At 61.0% G+C, this 21,864-nt stretch overlaps 3 protein-coding genes across 18 annotated transcripts in view; all 3 read right to left on the bottom strand.

Moving 5' to 3' along the window:
* Positions 1-211: 211 nt before the first annotated feature.
* On the bottom strand, positions 212-5,969 carry JOSD2 (Josephin domain containing 2). Of its 11 annotated transcripts, none has more exons than XM_070223184.1 (6): positions 5,732-5,943; positions 5,029-5,188; positions 4,375-4,438; positions 3,346-3,490; positions 1,498-1,692; positions 212-1,405 (listed from the first exon to the last, which is right to left on the bottom strand). In XM_070223184.1, exons 1-6 carry the CDS (start codon positions 5,813-5,815, stop codon positions 1,367-1,369), a joined length of 687 nt encoding a protein of 228 aa, XP_070079285.1. In that variant the 5' UTR covers positions 5,816-5,943; the 3' UTR covers positions 212-1,366. The 11 variants fall into 11 exon arrangements, with proteins under 11 accessions (XP_070079285.1, XP_023506012.1, XP_023506010.1 ...); XM_023650244.2 differs by having other exon boundaries at positions 3,365-3,490; positions 5,774-5,932; XM_023650242.2 differs by having other exon boundaries at positions 3,365-3,490; positions 5,732-5,930.
* A 291-nt stretch (positions 5,970-6,260) lies between these two features.
* ASPDH (aspartate dehydrogenase domain containing) lies at positions 6,261-10,140 on the bottom strand. Of its 5 annotated transcripts, none has more exons than XM_023650240.2 (7): positions 10,021-10,140; positions 9,296-9,411; positions 7,899-8,043; positions 7,558-7,642; positions 7,314-7,463; positions 7,012-7,232; positions 6,261-6,942 (listed from the first exon to the last, which is right to left on the bottom strand). In XM_023650240.2, the coding sequence occupies exons 2-7, from the start codon at positions 9,315-9,317 to the stop codon at positions 6,699-6,701; spliced, it is 867 nt and encodes a 288-aa protein (XP_023506008.1). In that variant the 5' UTR covers positions 9,318-9,411; positions 10,021-10,140; the 3' UTR covers positions 6,261-6,698. The 5 variants fall into 5 exon arrangements, with proteins under 5 accessions (XP_023506008.1, XP_070079284.1, XP_023506004.1 ...); XM_070223183.1 differs by lacking the exon at positions 10,021-10,140 and having other exon boundaries at positions 6,261-6,430; positions 6,788-6,942; positions 9,296-9,497; XM_023650236.2 differs by lacking the exon at positions 10,021-10,140 and having other exon boundaries at positions 6,261-6,430; positions 6,788-6,942; positions 9,004-9,326.
* Positions 10,141-12,298: 2,158 nt separating this feature from the next.
* The window catches only part of LRRC4B (leucine rich repeat containing 4B), a 38,382-nt gene continuing 28,816 nt past the window's right edge, over positions 12,299-21,864 (bottom strand). For both annotated transcript variants that reach the window (XM_023650234.2, XM_023650233.2), the window contains exon 3: positions 12,299-14,283. In XM_023650234.2, the coding sequence (XP_023506002.1) occupies positions 12,439-14,283 (1,845 nt within the window). In that variant the 3' untranslated portion in view covers positions 12,299-12,438. The remainder of the gene's footprint in view (positions 14,284-21,864) is intronic.

Genomic DNA, 21,864 nt, shown 5'->3' on the forward strand with positions numbered 1-21,864 from the left:
TCCTCCAGCACACCAGGCACACTCCTGCCTCAGGGCCTTTGCACTGGCTGTTCTCTCTGCCTGGAATGCTTTCCCACCAGACCTCCCTACGGCTCCCTCCTTCCCCTTCCTCAAGGCTTTGTTCAAACTACACCTTCTCAGGGAGACCCTTGCCCTAAATGAGTTCTAACACCACCATATTAGTTTCCCATGGCTGCTCGAACAAACTGAGTGGCTTAAAACAACACACATTTATTTGACGCTCTGGAGGTCAGAAGTCCAAGATGAGGCTCGCTGCGCTAAGTCAAGGGGTGGGCAGGCAGGCTCCTTCTGGAGGCCCCGGGGGAAAACGTGGTTGCCTGTTCCAGTTCCTGGAGGCCCCCTGCACTTCCAGCTCGCGGCCCCTTCTCATCCTCAAAGCTGGCTGTGTAGTGTCCCTCTGACCCTGCTTCCTTCCTCTGACTCTCCTCCTCTTCTCCACATTTTTTTTTCCTGAGGAAGATTGGCCCTGAGCTAACATGGTGCCAATCTTCCTCTATTTTTTAGAGGGTAGGCCGCCAGCACAGCATGGCCGCTAACAGAGTGGTGTAGGTCTGTGCCTGGGAACTGGGCCCAGGCTGCTGAAGCAGAGCACGCTGCACTTAACCACTAGGCCACCAGGGCTGGCCCCTCCCTCTCCACTTTTAAGAACCCTCGTGACTACACTGGGCCACGGGGAGAAGGCAGGATAATGTCCCTCTTTTAAGGTCAGTGTTTTTGCAACCTTCATTCCTCTTTGCCACGTGGTGGGACATACTCGCCGGTTCCACGGATGAGGACGTGGACATCTTTGGGGCCATTACTGCAATCGCTGAGTAGAGCTTTGAGTCAAGAAATCAGCGCCTGCTGGCTCCTTGGCACACACCCCGCACAGCACTCTAGACGGCACTGAGTCATTGGCTCCTGGTCCCCAGCCCGCTGCCCCGCGAGGGCAGGGATTGTGCTGTTTTCTGCTGTGTCCCCGATGAGGAGACGGAGGCCCGGAGAGATGAGAGACTGGCATGAGGTGGCCTAGAGAGCGGCATGGGCTCGCAGGGGACCGGCCTCTCTGATGAACGGGAGTCACTGGAGGAAGGGGCCCAGCAGACGCGGGCCGGCCAGGCGCAGATCAGCATGTTTACTGAGGCAGCAGTGGTTGGGGAGCAGGGGTGCAGGGACGGGGGTCAGGCCGCGGAGGGGTCCATGAGGTGCGGCCGGCCCTTCTCCAGCGCGCGCTCAGGCGGCGGACGTGGAGGCACAGGGAGCGCGCCGGTCGGGCGGGCAGCTGTGGTTCCCTCCTCCGCGGGGTCAGTCTGTCCGCAGCCAGCCCCCCTTCTCCTCCACCTCCTTGGTCACCACCAGCAGCACCTCACACAGGCCCTGAGCCAATGCGGCTGCCAGGAAGGTCCTGGGTGGAGAAATGGGGAAACTGAGGCCCAGGGGGCTCCAGGGGAGGGGGTCTGGTGCCGAGCCCCAGCCCCGGGGTTGCCTCCCCCTCACCTGACGCCGTCCTCGTCCCCCAGGGCCTCGGGCGCCCGCAGCTTGGAGTCCAGGTTGTAGTAGACGCCGTCCACCTGGCGCAGGGCCACCCAGTGCCGCCGGCGCAGCGGCAGGGACAGCAGCCCCAGCGACACGGGCGAGGGCAGGTTCAGGATCAGCCCCAGCACCTGGGGGAGGGCCAGCTGGGACAGGGACCTGTGCGGGTGGGCGGGGACATGTGGTCAGGCCAGCCCTCAGTGGCACCCACTGGCCCAAGGTTACTGAACAGCTGGGGCCCAGGCTGGCGTGGTGGCGGTGGCTGCCTGAGCCCAGCCAAGGACTGTCCCCAACAGCCCATCCTCTCACCTGATCACCCAGCCAAAGCTGCCCCCAGTCAGCCACCGACCCAACTCACTCGTCACCCACCCACCACACATCTGTCCATTATCCACCCATGACGCACTCACTTACCCATCCAGCCACCACCCTCCTACCCATCGAGACCCCTAGTCCACCACCCTCCATCCAACCTCCCATCTACTGTTCATCCCACCACCACCCACCCACCCAAGCCCCCAGCCACCATCCACCCAACACCTTCTACACCATCCACTCAACTCCCCATCCACTCTTCACACATCTACCTTTGACGTTCTCCATCTATCTGTTATCCATCCTTCATAGATCACCTGCCCACCCGCCCACCCATCCAAACTTCCCAGCCATCTAACAACCATCCACCATCCAACTGCCCAGCTACCATTCACCAAACATTATCCACCCACTGACACAATCAACCACCAGCCAGCCAGCCACCAGCCCAACAACTTACCCAACAGCCAGGCAACTGCTCATCTACTATTTATCCATCCGTCCACCCATCCACCCACCCACCTATCCTTCCATCCATCCATCCATCCATCCACCCACCCACCCATCCATGCATCCACCCATCCTTCCATCCACCCATCCATCCATCCATCCAGCTATGCATTGATCCATCCACCCACCCATCGATCCATCCGTTCATCCTTCCATCCATCCATCCACCCACCCATCCACCCACCCACCCACCCATTCTTCCATCCATCCATCCATCCACCCACCTACCCACCCACCCATCCATCCATCCTTCCACCCATCCCTCCATCCACCCACCCACCCATCCACCCACCTACCCACCCACCCATCCATCCATCCTTCCACCCATCCCTCCATCCACCCACCCACCCATCCACCCACCCATTCTTCCATCCATCCATCCATGCATTGATCCATCCACCCACCCACCCATCTATCCACCCACCCATCCATGCATCCACCCACCCACCCATCCATCCAGCTACGCATTGATCCATCCACCCACCTTCCCATCCATCCATTCTTCCATCCATCCATCCATCCACCCACCCATTCTTCCATCCATCCATCCACCTACCCATCCCTCCATCCATCCATCCATCTATACATTGATCCATCCACCCACCCAACCACCTGTTTGCTATCCACTGCCTACCAACTATCCATTTTCTATTCACTCAACCACCCATCTATTCATCCATCCCATTGCCCAATCACCACCTACTTAACACATCCAACCCCCCACTCACCATCCACTTAGTTACCCAGTTACCATTAGTCCACCCATCATCCATCCACTGACTCATCCCATTGACCATCTAGTCATCCTGCTCCTCCTTCTACCATCTCCCAACCCATCTGTCTGCCAGGCAGCCATCATCCAGCCACACAAACCTTCATCCATCTACCCCTTCCTCCCGCCCTCTAGCCATTCATCCCCTGTCCTGCTTTGTCCCACACTGACTACCATCACATCACACCCCCTGTGCCAAGCTCAGCACACAGGACCTGGTGCTGTGGGTCCCACCTCCTTCTGTCCCACCACACGGCGGCCAGGCCCAGCCCCTGCAGGGCGGCCATGATCACGTTGACGTCATAGTTGCCAGTGCCCAGGAGGCTGCGATGGGGGTTCAGCCGGGAGTCTGGGGACAACCTGGTTGGGGAGTGGTAGGAGCCTGAGTGGGGGGCCCCCGGAAAGGCCTCACTATCCCCACAAAGCAGGAGAGTCCCAGGGTCTGTGGGTCACCCAACCTTTGGACTCTTGACTTTCTTCAGCCCCCACGACTCTTCAGCCCCAAGTCGTATTCCCCATGCCCCCCGACTCTCTGCCCGTCCTCCAACCCCGTCTCCCTGCTCAGGCCATGTCCTCCTCCCCCTGGACCCCCACCAGCCTCCAGTCTCCCCCTCCAGTCCACCTCCCACAGGGCTGGGGGCTCCTTCTACCCCCAGTGCTGCCCCTGCCCCAGCCCTCCCCATCCCCCCACGATAGAGTCCCAGCCCCTCAGCCTGGCCTTCGAGGCCCCCCCGGTCTGGCCCCTGCGGGCCTCCTAGCCTCACTCCTGCCCCACCCCTTCCAGCCACCTGTCCCCAACCACATCTCCTGTGCTCCTGCCTCCCAGCCCTTCCTCCAGCTGTCTGTGCCCCGGCCCGGGAGGCCCACCCCGTCACCACTCGTCTCTCTGGGCCCTGCCTCCTCTGAACAACGGCACCTCTGTTCTCTCTCTGGGCCTTTGGTGGGCAGGGCGGGGGGAGGGGTCGGAGAGGGGAAAGTTCGTGTGTTATTTTGCTGTGTGTCTGTTTCCCTGGCCTCCCTCAAAGCCGGGCTCCTAGCGGACTCATCTCTGGGGCTCCAGCACGGCCTTGTCGTGAAGGAGTTGACCAGTCCCTGTTTTGAATAACACGAGATAAATAAGTTCTATAATAATCAGCCTCAGGGGTTGGGACTCTGCCTGAGGATGCTGGGGGGCCACGGGAGGGCTGTGAGAAGAGAGGGGGAGACAGGGTCGCCTCTAGGTGTGGGGGCATTGCAGGACTTACTGGAGGAGAGACTGGCGACCGAGGGAGCGTCTAGGTGATGATGGGGCCCGAGCTGGGGCCGGGGCTGTGGCGACAGAGGCGGGGATGGGGCAGAGAGAGAATAAAGTGATGTATGACATCTTGAATAGAGAGGAGGAACCTTCTGGGCTGCCAAGAGGAGGAAGCCATGCCAGGCAGAAAGAATGGCCTGTGCAAAGGCCCAGAGGCATGATGGGGTGGCTCATTCAGGGGCCGGAGAGCAGTTTGGTTTGAGGGGAGCGGCAAGATATGAAGCTGCAGAGGCAGGTGGGGACCAGAGCAAGCCACGCCTTGGTTCTCAGGCTGTGGGGCTCGGGACATCTCCCAGGGGGTCCGGGGAGCCACGAGAGGACGGTGAGCAGCAGAGGGGCAGCGGCACTGTGGGGCGTGTGTAGCATGGACTGGAGGAGAAAAACTGGAAGCTGGGAGGCTGGAGGGGAGTGGGGACAAGGAGGGCCCAGATAAGAGAGGGTGGGGCCTGAGCTGGGGCTGAGGCGTGGGGACAGATAGGTGCGGGAGGCCACGGCTCCCTCTCTGAGCCCCCCGGCTCGGCCCTGGCCTCGCTGGGAGACGCAGGCCGGTGGCTGGGCCTCTGCGGGCCCCGCTTCTCCGGTGGTGAGGGCGGCGGACGGTCACCTCTTGCAGATCTCGTCGGCAGCCTCCTGGGTGAAGAGCTGCTGCTGCAGGACGTTGTTGAGGGCGTGGACGGCGCACAGCTCCAGGCGCTGCCGTTCGTGGTACACGGAGGGCGGGCTCGGCTGTGCTCCTGGGGCCTGGGACATGCCGTCCTCAGCTCCTGCTTAGGGGGCGTGGGGAGAAAGTACTCAGGGGGCCCGCGATCTGGAGGCCCAACCTGCCAGCAGGCCCTGGGGGCACCGCCATTGGTGGTGAGGGGACACTGGGCCCCTGACCCTGCTTCCCGGGTCCTCTCCTGGCAAGAGGGTACCTCCACCCCCTACTCCCAGGAAAAATGCTCTCTCTTCTGCTCACCTAGCAACAGAGGACCACCCCCACCGCATCCCTGAGCGAAAGGGTCCCTATGGTGGTCACCTAGCAACAGAGAAACCTCCTCCCGTGTCTCTAGGTAACAGGCTCGCTCTCTGGTTACCTAGCAACAGAGGATCCCCCCCCCCCCACTAGGTAACAACTCTCTCCTCTGTTACTTAGCAATAGAGGGATCCTCCTCCCCTGTCTCTAGGTAACAGGGTCTCTTCTGGTCGCCTAGCAACAAAAGTCTCCTCTCCTGTTCACTAAACAACAGGATTCTCTCCTCCTGTCACCTGGCAACAGGGCCCCCTCCCCAGACACCAAGCAACAGAGCCCTTTCCCCGACCCGTACCCCAACCGCCACGCTTGCCCGTTGCCTGGCAACGACCCTCACCCCGCCTGCCTCTCTGCTCCCCCGAACCAGGGGCTCCCGCATCCCCCTGGCCGGCGGCTCCGGGCTCCAAGCGCGGGGCTGGCTGCGCCGCTGTGACTGGGCAAGCGGGACGGACTACACCTCCCGGCGGCCCGCGGGTGTTGGACTACGACTCCCGGCGGGCCCCCCCAGTGCTCTTGCTCGGCACGGAGCGATTGGGTAGCGTGACCCGGAAGTCCGCTCTCGCCCCAAGAACGCGGGACTACAACTCCCGTCAGTCCCTGCGGCGAATCCCGGAAATGTGCCGTCTAGAGGCCCAACCCTCCGTGCACTACCACGCCCCCTGCTGCTCAGAGGGTTCTGGGAAATGTAGTGGGTAGGCTCTCGCGATAGCTTCCGGGAGTGTTACTCCCATGTGTGCCCGCCCCCTCCGGTGGCGTCATGCTTAGCATGAAGATACAGCGTGACGTCACAGAAGGGCAAAAAGGGAGCAGACGCCAGACCGTGCTGAGAGAAAAGCCTCCAATATTTACTGAGACAAGAGGGAGATCCAGGGAAACTTAGGCCAGGGCAGCGGGAGGGTGGGGAGGGGGTCAATGAGCCGAGCATGTCCTCTGGGGCAGGAGCAGGCTTCTCAGCAGAGATGGATCCCGGGCCTGGAGGGGAGCTGGCAGCAGCCTGCGGGGGATACGGGGAATGAGAGGCTGAGACAGAGAGGGAGAGAGACAGACACCTGGAGGAGGGGACAGAGCAAGCCGGGGGTGGAGGAAGACCTGCAGAGAGGGCCAGGGACCCAGAGGGGGACAGAGACACAGAGGGAAGGGAGGGTCCCAGAGAACGGGGGACACAGAGACTCAGAAAGAGGAGACCTGGACAGAGAGAGAGAGACGCAGATTCAGAGCCGTGGAGTGGAAGGCTAAGGGGACTCAGAAATAAAGATCAGTCATCAACCACAGCTGCAGAAGCAGCAGCGCCCGAGACCCACGCCCTGCAGAGCCCGGGAGCCCAGGCCCGGGGAGGGGGGCCCGGCCGCACCCAGGAGGCTGCGCCAGAAGGCGGTGACAGTGGCGGAGCCGGTGACGGCGCCTGGCTCGGCGGGGTTCTCCCTGTGGGTGTGCACAGCAAAGCTTCGGCCCGTGGGGCCCGGGGGTCCGCTCAGCTCCACGTCCACCACGTGCGTGTCCGTGAGGCTGGGGCGGGCAGAGCGGTCAGTGTGGCCGGCCCGGCCGCGGCCCAAGCCCCGGCTCGGCTTAGCTCACCTGAGATCGGCCACAAGCACCCCGATCACGCGGTCGAAGCCCAGGCTGGGGGCGGCCAGGGCGGCGGCCGCCATGGTGTTGGAGTTGCGGGGGGCGAAGGGGCAGAGCCCGCGCACGGGGCCTTCGTAGAGCACCGTGCGAGGCCCCGTGCTGTGCGCCGCAGCCAGGGCGCCCTCGAGCCGGAAGCCATCGGGGTGCGTGGCCATGGTGACACGGAGGCTCTGGAAGTGAGACTGGGGTCAGGGGGCCCGGGGGTCTCTGTAGGCCCCCTCCGGTTCCCGGGGAGCCGAGCGGGCCCTCACCTGGAGGCCCCCGGCTGCGTCCAACCTGGCGATGTCCTCAGTGCCCCACAAGGCCCCCCGGGCCACAAACACAGCGTGGTCCCAGCGGCGTGAGGCCTCCAGGAGCTGCTGCTCTGTGGCCGGGTCAGCCAGGGCTGAGGGGGACCCCACCTGGGGCGGGCGCAGGTGGGAGGGGCTGAGGTCAGGGGACCCGTCCCACTTTGGGGGGCGGGGGGCGGGGCATGGCGGAAGGGGTGGGGCTCACCAGGAGATTGGCATAACGCAGGATTTGTGCCCCAGATTCGTGGATTATTTTGGGATGGGCCACTTCCACCACAAGGTCAGGGTGCCTGGGAGACGGAGAGATGGGGGAGGGCCTTGGAGCCGCATTAGGTCTCCCCTCCCCAGGCCCCTCAGAGTTTATAGAGGCCTGGCAGGCTTCACCCTGGCCCGGGAGGGGAAACAGGCTGGATGGCTTGTCTCGTTTCACATTTGGGTGAACCAAGGCCCAGAGAGGGTAAGGGACTCGACCAAAATCACACAGCACCCAAGGGAGGCCAGACAGGAGCTTCAGGCAGCCCCACTCTTGAGGGTGAGGTCACTGACCTCTCCCCAACGGCAGCGAGGTTCTGGAGCTGCAGGGAAGGGGGCACGCTCCCCGCCATTCGTGCTGGATCGCGATTCCAGACAAAAACAAGTTCTAGGCCCAGTTCCGGTCCCTTGGTCAGCAGGTGGGAAACAAGGGACTGTCCTGGGGAGACGAAAGGAGACTCAGAGAGGGGGACAGGGACCCAGAGAGAGGGGGACAGGGACCCAGAGAGAGGGGGACAGGGACCCAGAGAGAGGGGGACAGAGACCCAGAGAGAGGCGGACAGGGACCCAGAGAGAGGGGCACAGGGACCCAGAGAGAGGGGGACAGGGACCCAGAGAGAGAGGGCCAGAGACCCAGAGAGAGAGGGCCAGAGACCCAGAGAGAGAGGGACAGGGACCCAGAGAGAGGGGGACAGGGACCCAGAGAGAGGGGGACAGGGACCCAGAGAGAGGGGGACACGGACCCAGAGAGAGGGGGACAGGGACCCAGAGAGAGGGGGACATGGACCCAGAGAGAGGGGGACATGGACCCAGGGAGAGGGGGCCAGGGACCCAGGGAGAGGGGGCCAGGGACCCAGGGAGAGGGGGACAGGGACCCAGAGAGAGGGGGACAGAGACCCAGAGAGAGGGACAGGGACCCAGAGAGAGGGACAGGGACCCAGAGAGAGGGGGACAGGGACCCAGACAGAGGGGGACAGGGACCCAGAGAGAGGGGCACAGGGACCCAGAGAGAGGGGCACAGGGACCCAGAGAGAGGGGGACAGGGACCCAGAGAGAGGAGGACATGGACCCAGAGAGAGGGGGACAGGGACCCAGAGAGAGGGGGACACGGACCCAGGAAGAGGGGGACATGGACCCAGAGAGAGAGGGACACGGACCCAGGGAGAGGGGGACAGGGATTCAGAGAGAGGGGGACACGGACCCAGGGAGAGGGGGACAGGGACCCAGAGAGAGGGGGACGGAGCCCCGATATGGAAAGTGGAAGATGCCCCTGGGGGCACGGAGACAGAGCCAGGGCCCAGATAAACACTGATGAAAGGTGTGTTTGTCGGGGGCACAGGGACTTTTGGGGGCTTCAGGAAGGGGCCTGGGAAGAGGCCCCAGACGGGCAGGGACTCACCGAGGCGGCCGTAGCCCACCACCCCCACCCTCCGCGGTGCCCCGTCGAGGGCCATGCCCTGGCAGCAGCGCTCGCGGTCGGAGCTCCGTCGGCTGCTCGCTGCCCCCACACCCGAGGCCTGGACCGCGGCTGATCTTTGGACATTTGACCCCGAGCCTCTCCAGAACCTTCCCCCTTCCCGCGGCGCCCGGAGGTGGGGGCGCAGGTTGGCTGCCTGGGGGCGGGGCAGCATCCTGGGGCCGTGGCCGCGGTGACTCGGGGTTCCAGGGGCCCCGCGTGGTCCCCACTATACCCGGCCAGGTCCTTCTCTGCATCGCGCCCTCCTCCTTTCCTGCTGATGTGGAAAATTTCCTCTGCAGTCCCCCGCCCCCCTTTCAGGGCCGGCCAGGTTGCCATGGAAACTGCATCCTGCTTGGGGGGCGGGTAGAGAGGGTTGGGAGCCAGGGAGAGGAGATGGTGACGGGACGCTGGGCTCGAAGTCTGTCCCTTGCCCCTGCCTTTCCAATCCCCGCCCTCAAGGCCGCTCCCTGCGCCTCGGGCGCCGTGTTTCTCGTCAACGTTCCTCCTCCGTGTTTTCTCCCTTCTCTTTCTCGGTCTCTGATCTCGCTCCCACTCTGTCGCTGTCTCTCGGCCTCTCCCTGGCTCTCTGGCCCTCCAGCCCCCCCACCACCACCACCACCACCTCCTCTGGGCTGGCTGCCATCCTGTCCCCAGCTGGGCCAGGCCCTCACCTCCTCCCCACCTAGAGGTCCGAAGAAGGCCTGGCCTGGTCATGCCCCGTCTCCCCACAAGGCAGCCGGAGTGCGTATTGGGCTCATCCTAGCCTCAGTGGGCCCATCTCCCCAGCCCCTCTCCAGAACCTTCCTCCCTCCACCTGATCACCCCTCAGTTCACCTTGACTTCCCACCTTTCATCCTCCCCTCCCCCGCCACGATACCCCCAGCGCGCCACCCCCCACCCCCCCGGGCCCCCCATGGAACATTCTCGCTCCCGCACATGTCCCTCCCCTCTCCCCACCTCCCATCTGCCTGCCAGGCCTGGGGAGGCCCCGAGTGCCCCCCGAAATGAGCCCCAGCCCTGCGCCTCGCGGGTGCCTGGCATCGGAAATGGCGGAGGCTGCGGCAGAGCCCTGCCCCCAGCCGCCACCTGGTACCCGCTGCAGCGTTGCCGTGGCAACCAGGATCGGGGGCGCTGAAAGAGGACGAGAGAGAAAGAGCATGAAAGAGGGAGCGAGGGGGAGAGTCCCGCGTCCACAGGCAGTGGAGCAGGCAGAGCAGAGAGATAGGGCCTGAGACCCCAGCCAGACAGTCCCGTCGCAGCAGAGGCGACAGTGGCTGATAAGGGAAGAATTTGCTTTAAGAGCCCTGGGGGCCTGTGGGGGATGCTGTGGGGCAGAAACAGCCAGGGAAGAGGGGCAGGCCTGGCACACGGACCATACCTTCAGTCGTGGAGTCCATGGGGCCTGGGGGTCCCACAGCACCCAGGTCTGCCACGTATGGGGGCCAGGATGGGCAGAGGCGAGGGGAGAAACGGGACTGAGACCCAGGCTGCTCCCCTCTCCCAGCCCTGCGTGTCCACACGCCTTGTCCTGCCTGGACCCCCTGCTTCTGGTTGGCATCTGCCTGTCTACACAGAACTGGCCACCCCAGTCCTCTTGAGGCTGTGCTGGCATGTTGGCCTCCTTGGGCCCCCCCCAGCAGCTGCCCACGGTCCTGGCTGACTCCCGGTGTTCGCTCCCCCTTGCTGGCTCCTGTTCCGCCCCCGGGGGCTCTACGGTGGCCTCCCCCCTCCCAGGTCCCGGGCCCCATCCCTCCTGCCTCTGTGTTCACCTGACCACAGCGCAGCTCCCCTCCTGCCCAGCAGGCCCGGGTGCAGCGAGAGCTCCCCTTGAACCCTCACACCCGCCCCATCACTCCTCCCCTCCCCTTCGGTGCCACCCGCTGTCGCTGTCGCCAGGCAGTGTCACAAATGGGTCTGCAGTGGAGAAGGACACTCTGGTTCGGCTCTGTTGTGGCTTGAATTGTGTCCTCCAAACAGAGAGGCCACAGTCCTGACCTCCAGGACCTGTGAATGGGACCCAATTTGCAAACAGGGTCTTGGCAGATGAGCCAGTCACAACGAGGGCCTGCTGGAGGAGGGTGGGCCCTAATCCAATACCCCCGGTGTCCTTATAAAAAGGGAGAACTGGGACACAGACACGCTCAGAGGGAAGACAAGGTGACAAGACACAGGGAGAAGGCCATGTGGAGATCGCAGTGACGCTGCCACAAGGAAGGTCTGGGGGGACCAGGAGCTGGAAGAGGCGGCGAGGACCCCCGAACCCAATCCAGAGGGAGCTCAGCCCTGCCCACACCTTGATCTGGGATTCCTGGAGCTGGAACTGTGACCCACCAAATGCCTGTTGCCCTGCCCCCCAGTCTGTGGGACCTCATCACAGCCGGCCCAGAAAACTAACAGGCCCCTTGGGTTTCTGCTGTGAAGCAGGGGGCGGGGAGGCCCCCAGTATCTGCCTCACAAGGGCTGTGGGGACATTCGATGCACGTGTCCTGGGTAATCCAGGCCTGCCAAAGGTCCCTGAGGTGAAGGGCATGGGGGCTGGGACCACCGGGGAGGTGCCACAACCCCCCTCACCTTGCAGATGGGACCTGTGACCTTGAGTTTCCCCTCCTCTCCTTCCGTTCCCCCCCCACATTCCCTGTTTCCTCTCTCCTCCATGCTTTCATGACCAAAAAAAAAAAAAATTTTTTTTTACTTTTTCCGTGTTTTTTTTTTAAAGTAATTACAGAGCAGGTAGTCGTTGACGCAAACCTCCCTTCAGTATCAAAAGAGTCTGTGGGGCAGGGGAGGGCTGGGGGCGACGGCGGGGGCGGGCGGAGGCGGCCCCCCCAGCACACGGGGCCGGGGCCGGAGTGGACTGAGCGCGGGGATAGGGCCGGGGCGGCCGGAGGCTCTGACGACGTGTCCGTCTCTTCCGTTTCGAGGGCGGAGGGGGGGGACGGGGAGAGGGGGACAGGCGTCGAATTGCAAAAAAATGAACCGTAAAAGGGAGATCGTTAGGGGGCGAGGGGAAAGGACGCCCCTCCAAAAAGCTCCTCTCTCCCCTGGAAGGCGGGGGGCGGGCCGGGAACGGTGGTGGATCGGGAGAGCGAGGAGGAAAAGCGGAGGTTCCCAGTCGCTTCTCCTGGACCCCGCGGCCCCTCCCGTCGTCGGGGATGGGGGGGCGGGGCCGGGGCCGCGCAGACTCGGTGCCCGGAGCCCCACCCTGTCCTCGCTGGGGCCAGCCGCCCTGGGTCCGGACGCGATGGGGCTCGGAGCCGCCCCCCCCCAGCCCCGCGGTCCCGGTGCGCCCGGGGGAGAGGGGGCGGGGCCGCGGCTGCGGGGCGGGGGTCCAGGCTGGCCACGCCCACTGCGCGCCCCCAGCCCCGCCCCGCGCCTTCAGATCTGCGTCTCTTGCACGTTCTCCTTGGAGCCGCTCTTGAAGAGCAGAGGTTCGTGGATGGAGTTGAGGCCGGGCGGGCCCTTGCCCCCGCAGCCCCCGCCGCTCGGGTTGCTGCTGTAGTGCGCCTTGAAGGCGGCCGCCACGTAGTGGTGGTGGTTGAGGTGGTCGCGCTCCAGGGCGGGCAGGGCCAGGTGGCTGTCCCCGCCGACCCCTCCCCCGCCGGCCACGGCGGCGGCGGCGGCCACGGACACGGCCGAGGCGGCGGGCAGCTCGTCCTCCACGTTGATGATCTCCACGGTGCGCGTGGGCCCGTGGTGCTTGTGGAGCTGGTGCTGTTTGCGCAGCTTGTAGAAGGCCACCAGCATCACGGCGGCCATGAACGTGATGGCCACGAAGCAGCCGATGATGATCTTGGTGGTCTTCATCACGTCGTCCAGGTCCTTGAGGGCGTTCTCCGTCACATCCGTGATGGGCACCGTGAACGCCTTCTCCGTGGGCCGCGACGAGCGCGGGGCGGGCGCCGTGGTGGATGACGAGGCGGGGCCGGCTGCATCCCCGGGCCGGCCTCCCCCCCACACGCCGTCCGTCGTGGGCCCCGGGGGCTCCTTCTCCGTCCCCCGCGGCTGCAGGGCCTCCTCTCCGGGCTGCGTCTCCAGGGTCTCCACGGTCACCGTGGTGAAGTAGGTGTAGCCACCGCTGCCCCCTGGACCGCCAGCGCCACCCCCGGGGCCTCCTCCCGGGCCTCCCGCCCCGCCGGCCGCCACGGGGTCCACGGCCGAGACGTTGAGCGTGGCCGAGGCGGTGGTGTTGCCGGCCGAGTTCGTCACCATGCACGTGTACTGGCCCGTGTCCTGCACGGTGACGTTGGTGAAGTTGAGCGTGCCGTCGTGCAGGACGGAGATGCGCACGCGGTAGGAGCCGTGGGTCATGAGGGTGCCGTTGGGCGTCAGCCAGTTGACCGAGGTCATGGAGGTGCCCGTGCGGCACTTGAGCTCGGCCGCCATCCCTTCGGTGACGTTGAGGTCCGTGGGCGGCTCCACGATGACGGGCGCGTAGCAGGTGAAGTGTGACTGGTCCAGCTCGCCGATGTAGCGCCCCTTGAGGCCGGCGGGCGCGTGGCAGCGGGCGCAGCACGTGGTGTTACTGGGCACCGTCTCCTTGAGCCACCAGCTCAGCCAGAGCACGTCGCAGTTGCAGTGCCAGGGGTTATGGTTGAGGTGGACGCGCTCCAGGCGGTGCAGGGGCGTGAAGAGGTCGTGGGGCAGCGACATCAGGTTGTTGTGGGACAGGTTGAGCTCCTCCAGCGACTTGAGGTCGTCGAAGGCGTTGCGTTCGATGGTGGCCACCTGGGCGTGCATCAACCACAGCTTGCGCAGGCTGGTGAGGCCCTGGAAGGAGCCCGGGCGGATCAGGTCCAGCCGGTTGCCCGACAGCTCCAGCTCCTCCAGGCGCACCAGGGCCGTCAGGTTGGGGATGTCCTTGAGGTTGCACATGCCCAGATTGAGGTAGCGCAGGTTGACCAGGCCCTCGAAGGCCGCCTCCGAGATGTACTCCAGCCGCTTGAGCTCGCCCAGGTCCAGGCGCCGCAGCGAGGGCACGCGGTTGAAGGCGTAGGAGGGGATGCTCTCGATGGGGTTGTTGCGCAGCCAGAGCTCCCGCAGCTTGGACAGGTACTCGAAGGCCTGCGTGGGCACCGTGGTCAGCCGGTTGTCGAACAGCTCCAGCGTGTTGAGGCTGGGCAGCCCGTTGAAGGCGCCCACCTCGATCTTTCGCACCAGGTTCTTGCTGAGCTGCAGAATCTCCAGGTGCCGCAGGTGCTTGAAGGTGTCCGTCCGGATCACCTGCGGTGGGGGAGGGAGACACGCATCAGTGACACCCAGGAACCGTCGCCCGGTCGCCCAGCGCTGGCGAGGGGGACGGGGCAGCCCCCCCCATCTCTCCATCTCGGCTGGTGGCTGGATGAAACCCCTCTGGAGGCCAGTGTGCGGTGTTTCTTATAAAGGTGAACACGGAGTTACGCACGACCTGGCCATCCCACGCCCCAGCGTTTCCCCAGGAGCCGCGAGAGCAGACACCCCTCCGGCTGCCGGGGCCGGGTGCTCACGGCAGACCCCAGGCAACCCAGGTGTCTGTCAGCAGTTGAGGGACACATGCTCTGCGTCTAGACAGTGGACACCGCGGCTCAGTGATGACAAGCAAGGAACTATGGACACAGAGACTCAGCTGAATCTCACGGGCATCGTGTTGAGCAAAGGAGGCCAGACCCCAAGGCACAGGCGTGGCAGGATTCCACTCAGGCCACGTTCTAGGTGTGCAGATCCGTGTCTCTGAGCACGTGTGTGCATGTACATGGAGGATGGGCTGGGAACGGGCACAAGGGAACTTTCTGGAAAGTTCTTAGGGCCAGCCCAGTGGTTAAGTTTGTACACTCTGCTTTGGCGGCCCGGGGTTCATCGGTTTGGATCCTGGGCATGGCCCTACACACCGCTCATCAAGCCATGCTGTGGCTGCATCCCACATAGAAGAATCACAAAGACTCACAACTAGGATATACAACTATGCACTGGGGCTTTGGGGAGAAAAAAACAAAAAAAGAGGAAGATTGGCAACAGATGTTAGCTCAGGGCCAATCTTCCTCACCAAAAAAAAAAAAAAAAAAAGAGAGAGAGAGAGAGAAAGAGATGTTCTGTATTGGGATGGTGGATGCAGCTGTTAAAACTCCCCAAACTGAACGCGTCCAATGGGGACATTTTGTTACATGTAAATGACACCTCAATAAAAGAGATTAAAGATAGTTGTGCCAGCAGCTAACACACACTGAGCACTTCTCCGGTGGCAGACACTGTTCTGAATGCTTTATGGGCAACCACTCATTTCATCTGCCAGGCCTCCCTATGAAATAGGGATTTATCTATACCCGCAACTCTGAAATCCATAAAGCTCCGGAACCCAGAAGATTTTTCACGACTTTGGCACCAAATCCCATTTGGTGGCAAAACCCAGAACTCGTCTGAAGCTCTTTAAAGCTTTTATTGATCCCACTCATGTGACCGTTCAAACCTTTCACGCTAGAAATAGTGGCACATTTGATAAGGGGTGTAAGACCCTCTGGGGGGCTATAAAAATACATGCCAGCTATCCATCCCTTTCCAGCGTCAGGATGCCAAAACGCCTCCAGCCTCAAGGGTTTCACTTGAAGGGTTGTGAATTATCTTCATCTTAGGGACAGGAAATGGAGGCACAGAGAGGTGCAGTGACTTGCCCAAGGTTGCACAGGAGGGGATGGCAGACGTGGGGTTGGATCGAGGCCGTCTGGGTCGAGAGTCTCCTGAATTTGTCTGCCACCTCTCGGGGCGGAGGCGGAGGGACCACAGAAGGGGCAGCGCTGGGCGGGACATGGGAGGCAGAATCTTCCTAGAGTCGCCTCATTGATCACCGTGCCGGGGACACTGAGGCACAGAGGACCACGTGGCCATCCGATGGCATTTTTGAAGCCAAGTTAATACTGGGCAGAGATGCTTGTCCTGTGAAATTTCGGGGGAAACGGAGAACTCCAAGCCGCATCCTGTGTGGTCGCGACTTCGTAAACCCTAAAAAGAGGCTGAAGAATTAGGTCCCCGCATATCTGCACCCAGAAAAGACTGGAGGGTGGCCCCCAAGCTCTTCCTAGTGGTGAACTCCAGCTGTTGGGGATTATGGGCAATTTTTATTCTGTAGTTATTTTTTTTCTTTAAGGAACCCAAATTACTTTTATAATAAGTAGAAAAACACTTTCTAAGAAGTAAAAAACACTTTCCAAGACTGTCCCCAAGAGGCACTCAGCATAAGAAACAATAATATTCCTCGTACCGTCACGATCGTAAAACAGTGACAGCCACCGTTTATGCCGGTGCTCTCCAGCAGAAATATAAGGTGGTGACATATTGAATTTTAAATTTCCTAGAAACCACATTAAAAAAAAAAAAAAACCAAACAGGGGCTGGCCCAAGGGCGTAGTGGTTAAGTTCGTGCTCCGATTTGGCAGCCTGGAGTTCTCCACTTCAGATCCTGGGCGCGGACCTACACATCACTCATCAAGCCATGCTGCGGCAGCGTCCACATAGAAGAACTAGAAGGACTTACAACTAGGATACACAACTATGCACTGGGGCTTTGGGAAGGGAAAAAAAAAGAGGAAGATTGGCAACAGATGTTAGCTCAAGGCCAATCTTCCTCACCAAAAAAAAAAAAAAAAAGAGGCATTAAAAAAACCCCAAAACAGGTGAAATAAATTTTAATAATATATTTATTTAGCCTGACAGATCCAAAATATTAGGACTTCCATGTGTCATCAAGACGACTTACAAATTAACTATCTTACGCTCTTTTCACACAAGTCCTGGAAATCCTGTGTGTGTTATGGGTCCCCACGCTCCGTGGCCGCCATACAGATTAACAAGGTTCTTCCTCGGTTCGGCGATGCTTGAGGAGCACAGTTGCATTTTATCCTCTGGCAGCCTGAGGACTGGGCCTGTTGGTGCCCATTTCAGGTTGGTGGGAGCGGAGGCCCCTGGAGTTGGTATGTCTGTCCGGGGCCCCACCCGGTATGGCCACCCGGTCACTGGAGCCATTTGACAGACGCAGAAACCGAGGCAGGCATGTGGCCTGGAAGACGGAGCCCTGTTCGCACCCGGTCCCCGCTCCTGGCTGTCGGGCCATCACTGGAGCTCTTGGGCCTCCGGGTCCCCGGCTGCTGTGATGGGACAATGATGGAAACCACCCCGGGGGGCCCGTTCGGAAGATGGAAAGAGGTTTGCGAGCGCTCAGGCCGTGCGGGCTCCTGGAGAGTGCTCGCCGGCTCTTGTCACATCCTTGTTATCATTGTTACTGTTGGCGAGGGGTCGCCGGGGCCGCGCCACTGGGATGAGAGACGGCGCCTTCGAACCCGAGGCCGTCCAGCGGCCACCACGGCACCTCCTGATGGAAACCAGGGGTGCCTGCCTGACCCTCGCGGGTTCCCTCAGCCCCCCAGCGCCCCTCTGTTCTCTGTCCCCTCCTCTCCAGTCCGTGGCCCCAGCCCCGGCTCAGCTCCTCTCCTCCACCTGGACACCCGGCCCAAGAGGGTCCATTGATACCACAGCCCCCTGGCCCTCCCAGCTCACAGCCCTCCCAGAGCGCCCCCGTCATCCCCATCTTCCCCTCCACGCGGTGCCGTCCCATAACAAGACACGGTCCCTGCCCTCGGGCAGCTCAGAGGCCGGCACGACCTTGCCCCCTCCCTCTTCCACCCGTCCCCGTCATCGCCCGCCTCTAGGTCTTTGCACATTCTGTCCCCTCTGCCAGGAACACCTTTCCTGCATTTTTTCCTGGCTGCTCCCGTCTGCCCTTTGACACCCAGCTCCAGCGTCACCTGCTCCGGAGGAGTCCTGGCCCCATCAACCCACCCGGCTTGGGGCCCCGCCTGACCAGAACTGAGGGCCCCTCCCTGTGTGGAAACCAGATTTCCGGGGGATTCCTGACCCCGGGCATCCTGCCTGAGGACGGGCCCCTCGTGGCCTCAGGGTGAATGCAAGAGACGAGCAGCTGCCTCTGGGCTCCCCAAACCCTGGAATTCTAGGTTGCTTTGATCGGTTGACACGGACAATGGAGTGGGATCCGGACGACAGAGGAAACACACAAGAAGACTCCGGGAAGGATGGGCCGCCCCGGCCCCATGGGAGCGGGATAACAAAGCGACTTTCCGTGTCCCATTTTTTCCCTGCTGATAAAAGTAACAGATACTCATTTTAGCAAAATGTCTAGAAGAAAAGAAAACCCAGCCTCAAGCTCTCCGCCGGGCTTACCTCCCGTCAACGACGTGGCACCCACCCCTCCCCATCTTTTCCCCACACGTGTCATGCAGGGGGATATTTTTTTCTGTCTTCTTTTTTATTTCTCACAAAATTCTGGTGCTTTAATATGCTCTCCGGGCCCTGCATTTCCTCCTAAGACTATTGTATCGTGAGCATTTTCCTATATCATGAAAGATGCTTCAAAAACACGCCTTTCGCGGCCATCTCCAATTCTCTCCCGGGGCTGTAACTCGTTTTAGACAATGACATGGAAAGGACCGGGTCAGGTGTGTCTGTCCCTTGAGATGCTTCTGATAATTTCCCGCGGCGCACGTGGCTGACTTCTAGAACGGAGCGAGGGCCGGGAGGGCTCCAGGAGGCCCTGGGCTGGCCGTGCGGCTGTGCCTGTGTGGGGACCGGCGGAGAAGGGGTCCCGGGAGCCTCGATTTCCCCTTCCAAGGGGACGTCGGGGGAGAACCCAGTCGGGCACGTCTCCCCGCTTGTTCTCGTCCCAGGAGCTGCTGAACAAGAACACGAGGAAAAGCTTTCCCGACGGAACCTTCTAGACCCGCGAGGGCCCCACTGGAGACTCTGGTGCACGCGGCGGGTTGACGTTCCAGGAAGTCGTGTGGGAAACGACGGTTTCTCTTGGCTGGACTGTGGGTTTCCCAGACATTGTAACCACAGAAACTTCCCACAGGAGGCCTTATATCAGCCCTGGGGAAACGCTGGCGGAGAACGAAGCTGGGCCTCAATGGCTGTTTCTTTTGTTTTCTTTCTTTCTTTTTTTTTTTTTTTGGTGAGGAAGATTGGCCCTGAGCTAACGTCTGTTGCCAACTGTCCTCTTTTTGCTGAGGAAGATTGTTGCTGAGCTAACATCTGTGCCAGTCTTCCTCTATTTTGTATGTGGGATGCTTCCACAGCGTGACTTGACGAACAGTGCTAGGTACGTGCCTGGGATCCAACCTCCAAACCCCAGACTGCTGAAGCAGAGCTCGTGAATTTAACCACTACGCCACCAGGCCGGCCCCCAGTTCTGTCTCTCTGGAATGTCTCAGACTATCTTCTCTCTGTGCCCACAGCCCAGCTCAGGCCTCCACCTGCCTGGCCTCCAGTCTCTCCATCTCCAGGGTCTTGCTACACCCAGGTCTGACCCTCCTCCTCTAGAGCCCTCCATGGCTCCCCAGTACCCTCGGAGGAAATTTAACCTGCATGAGAAGTCCTGCTTGGCCAGGCGTCCGCATGCCTCTCCCTTCCCCTCTGCTTGGCCCTTGCTCCAGTTCCATTTCAGCCACACAGTGTCAACTCTGGGAACTGTCCCCCCTTTGCATATGCTGTTCCCTCTGCTCAGGATGCCCTTCCCTTGTCATCCACCTGAAAACTGCTCACCCCCTGGGACCCGAGGTAATTGGCTAGACTTGCTCAGTGCGTGGCCTGGCACCCGTGGTGCTCGCGGGTGATGCACACCAGGCTCTGGGCTGGGCCTTCTCTGCTCGTGGTCTCAGCATGTCCCTCACCAGCCCTGCAAGGCGGGTGTGTCAGCCTCAATTTTCGGAAGAGGAGTGGCTCATCACGGGATGAGGAAGTGACGGAACCCGGGTTGGAACCGGGCAGCGCACCCTCCCCCCTCGCCCCCTGCAGCGCCCGGGCCCCCAGGGGACTTGGTCCTCGTAGCCGCCTGGGTGGTGGGCACCATGCCCCACGGCAGAGGCCAGGAGGCAGAGGCTCAGAGAGGTCAAGCGACTCAGCAGGGCCCCCCAGCGCCCTCCGGGAAGCGAGCAGTCAAGGTTCCAGCCCAGAGCCCCCTGCTCCCCGGGTCTCCCTGGTCCGCGGGACAGAGGGACTGAGATTCGGCACCTCCAAAAGGCGCATCTGGCAGAAACTCAGGCTGCTCCCGCCCCACGTGCTTTGTCCCGGTGGGGATGGGGAGGGGGGTGAGGACCCCCAAAGGCGTGGGGTCCCTCCCGCCAATCACTTTAATAAGGCACTCAAGAACTCAGAGGGGTGTTGCCGCAAAGGGAAGCCTGGTTTTATTGAAGATGGGCTGTAGGGCTGCCTGAAATAGTGACCCTCTTCCATTTCCCCAGGATTCCAGTCGATTCTCCCTCCTCTGCGGGATGCTGGGGAGCAGCCGGGTGGGGAGGAGCTGGAGCTGGATTTGAATCCTGGCTTTGCTGCTGACCAGCTGTGTGAGCTTGGGAGAGTGTCCTAGAGTCTCTGAGCCCACTTTCCTCACAGGTACTGCAGGGTGACTGTGAGGCTGGGACAAGACAGTGAGGGCTTGGGACATGGCAAGTGTGCCATAACATAAAGTTTTAAATAGTTGATGTAGCTGATAATGATCATTAACATTTGTCCTATCTCTGGGCTTCCAGTTTCTTCCCCAGCATCTTTCCTCTCCATCAGCTGTCAGAATTGTCTAAAATGCAGTTCAGACCTCACCACACCCCTGCTCACAGCCCTCCCATGGCTCCCTATGACCCTCCGCCTGGCGTCAGAGGCCCTGCAGGCCGTGCCCCACTGCCTCTCTTCTCCTCCAGCCACAGGGAGATGCACATGCTGTGCCCTCTGCCTGGAATGCCGTCTTCCTCCTTGATCTCTGGAAAATTCCAGTGCCTTCCCCTGAGAAGCACTCTTCGCCCCCCTGCTCACTACCTCATCACACACCCTCTCTTATCAGACCCTTATCACGCTGGCTTAACACACCTGTCTCCTTGTCAAGGCCGTGAGTCTGTGTGAGTCCAGACTCCACCTGAGTGGTTTCCGCATTCTCTGCACCCAAGTCCAGGCCCAGTTCATGGCAGACGTCAGCCGCGTCTGCTGAGCAAATGGACCAGCATGGACAGGAGAGCACGCTGGTTGTGTGATAGATGCCTCCACGCCTTTCAGCCTCGGTGACGATGCCAACGTGTTGAAACCCTCAGTGACACAACGTGGGAGCTGAAAGAGCCCTGGTGTTCTGGTCTTGGTTCTGGTTCCAACTTCTCCCTCTTTTTGCCTTAAGTCCACATGTCTGATGTTGTTAAAGCCACGCCAGCTTTCCTTTGGTGAATGTTTGTCATCCTTTTCGCTTTCATCCTTTCTGTCCTCACGCTTTACGTGTGTCTTTTGGATTTTGTTTTTAATTCAGTCTGAGAATCTCTGTCTTTTAACTGGAAGTTTAGTCCGTTTACATTTATTGTAATTACTCGTAGATTTGGAAGGATTCCTGCTGTGCTATTTTATACTTTCTGTTTATCCTGATCTTTTGTAGCCTATTCTTTCCCCTTTCCTGCCATCTTTTGAATCCATTGAGTTTCTTCTTATTCCATTTCCCTCATCTGCTATTTTAGAATGTGTATATTTTCTCTCCTTTTAGTGGTTACCCTTAAGTTTAATATGCATACCCCAAAGCCAAAGTCAGCCAGTTCCTCTCCTCTCCTCCCAAACAACACAAGACTGATCCCATGTCTGACCCTAAAACAATGTGCTATCCTGGGCAGGTTCCCAATAAGGCAAAAGCGGGGAGCCCTTATTTGTTAAATGCCTCTCATGTGCCAGACCCTGATAAATGCTCTGAGGTCACGCTCTCATTTCATCCTTGTGGAAATCCTGTCACATGGGGGTTGTCAA

Source organism: Equus caballus, chromosome 10 (genome assembly GCF_041296265.1).
Source record: "Equus caballus isolate H_3958 breed thoroughbred chromosome 10, TB-T2T, whole genome shotgun sequence".
Taxonomy (NCBI): Eukaryota; Metazoa; Chordata; class Mammalia; order Perissodactyla; family Equidae; genus Equus; species Equus caballus.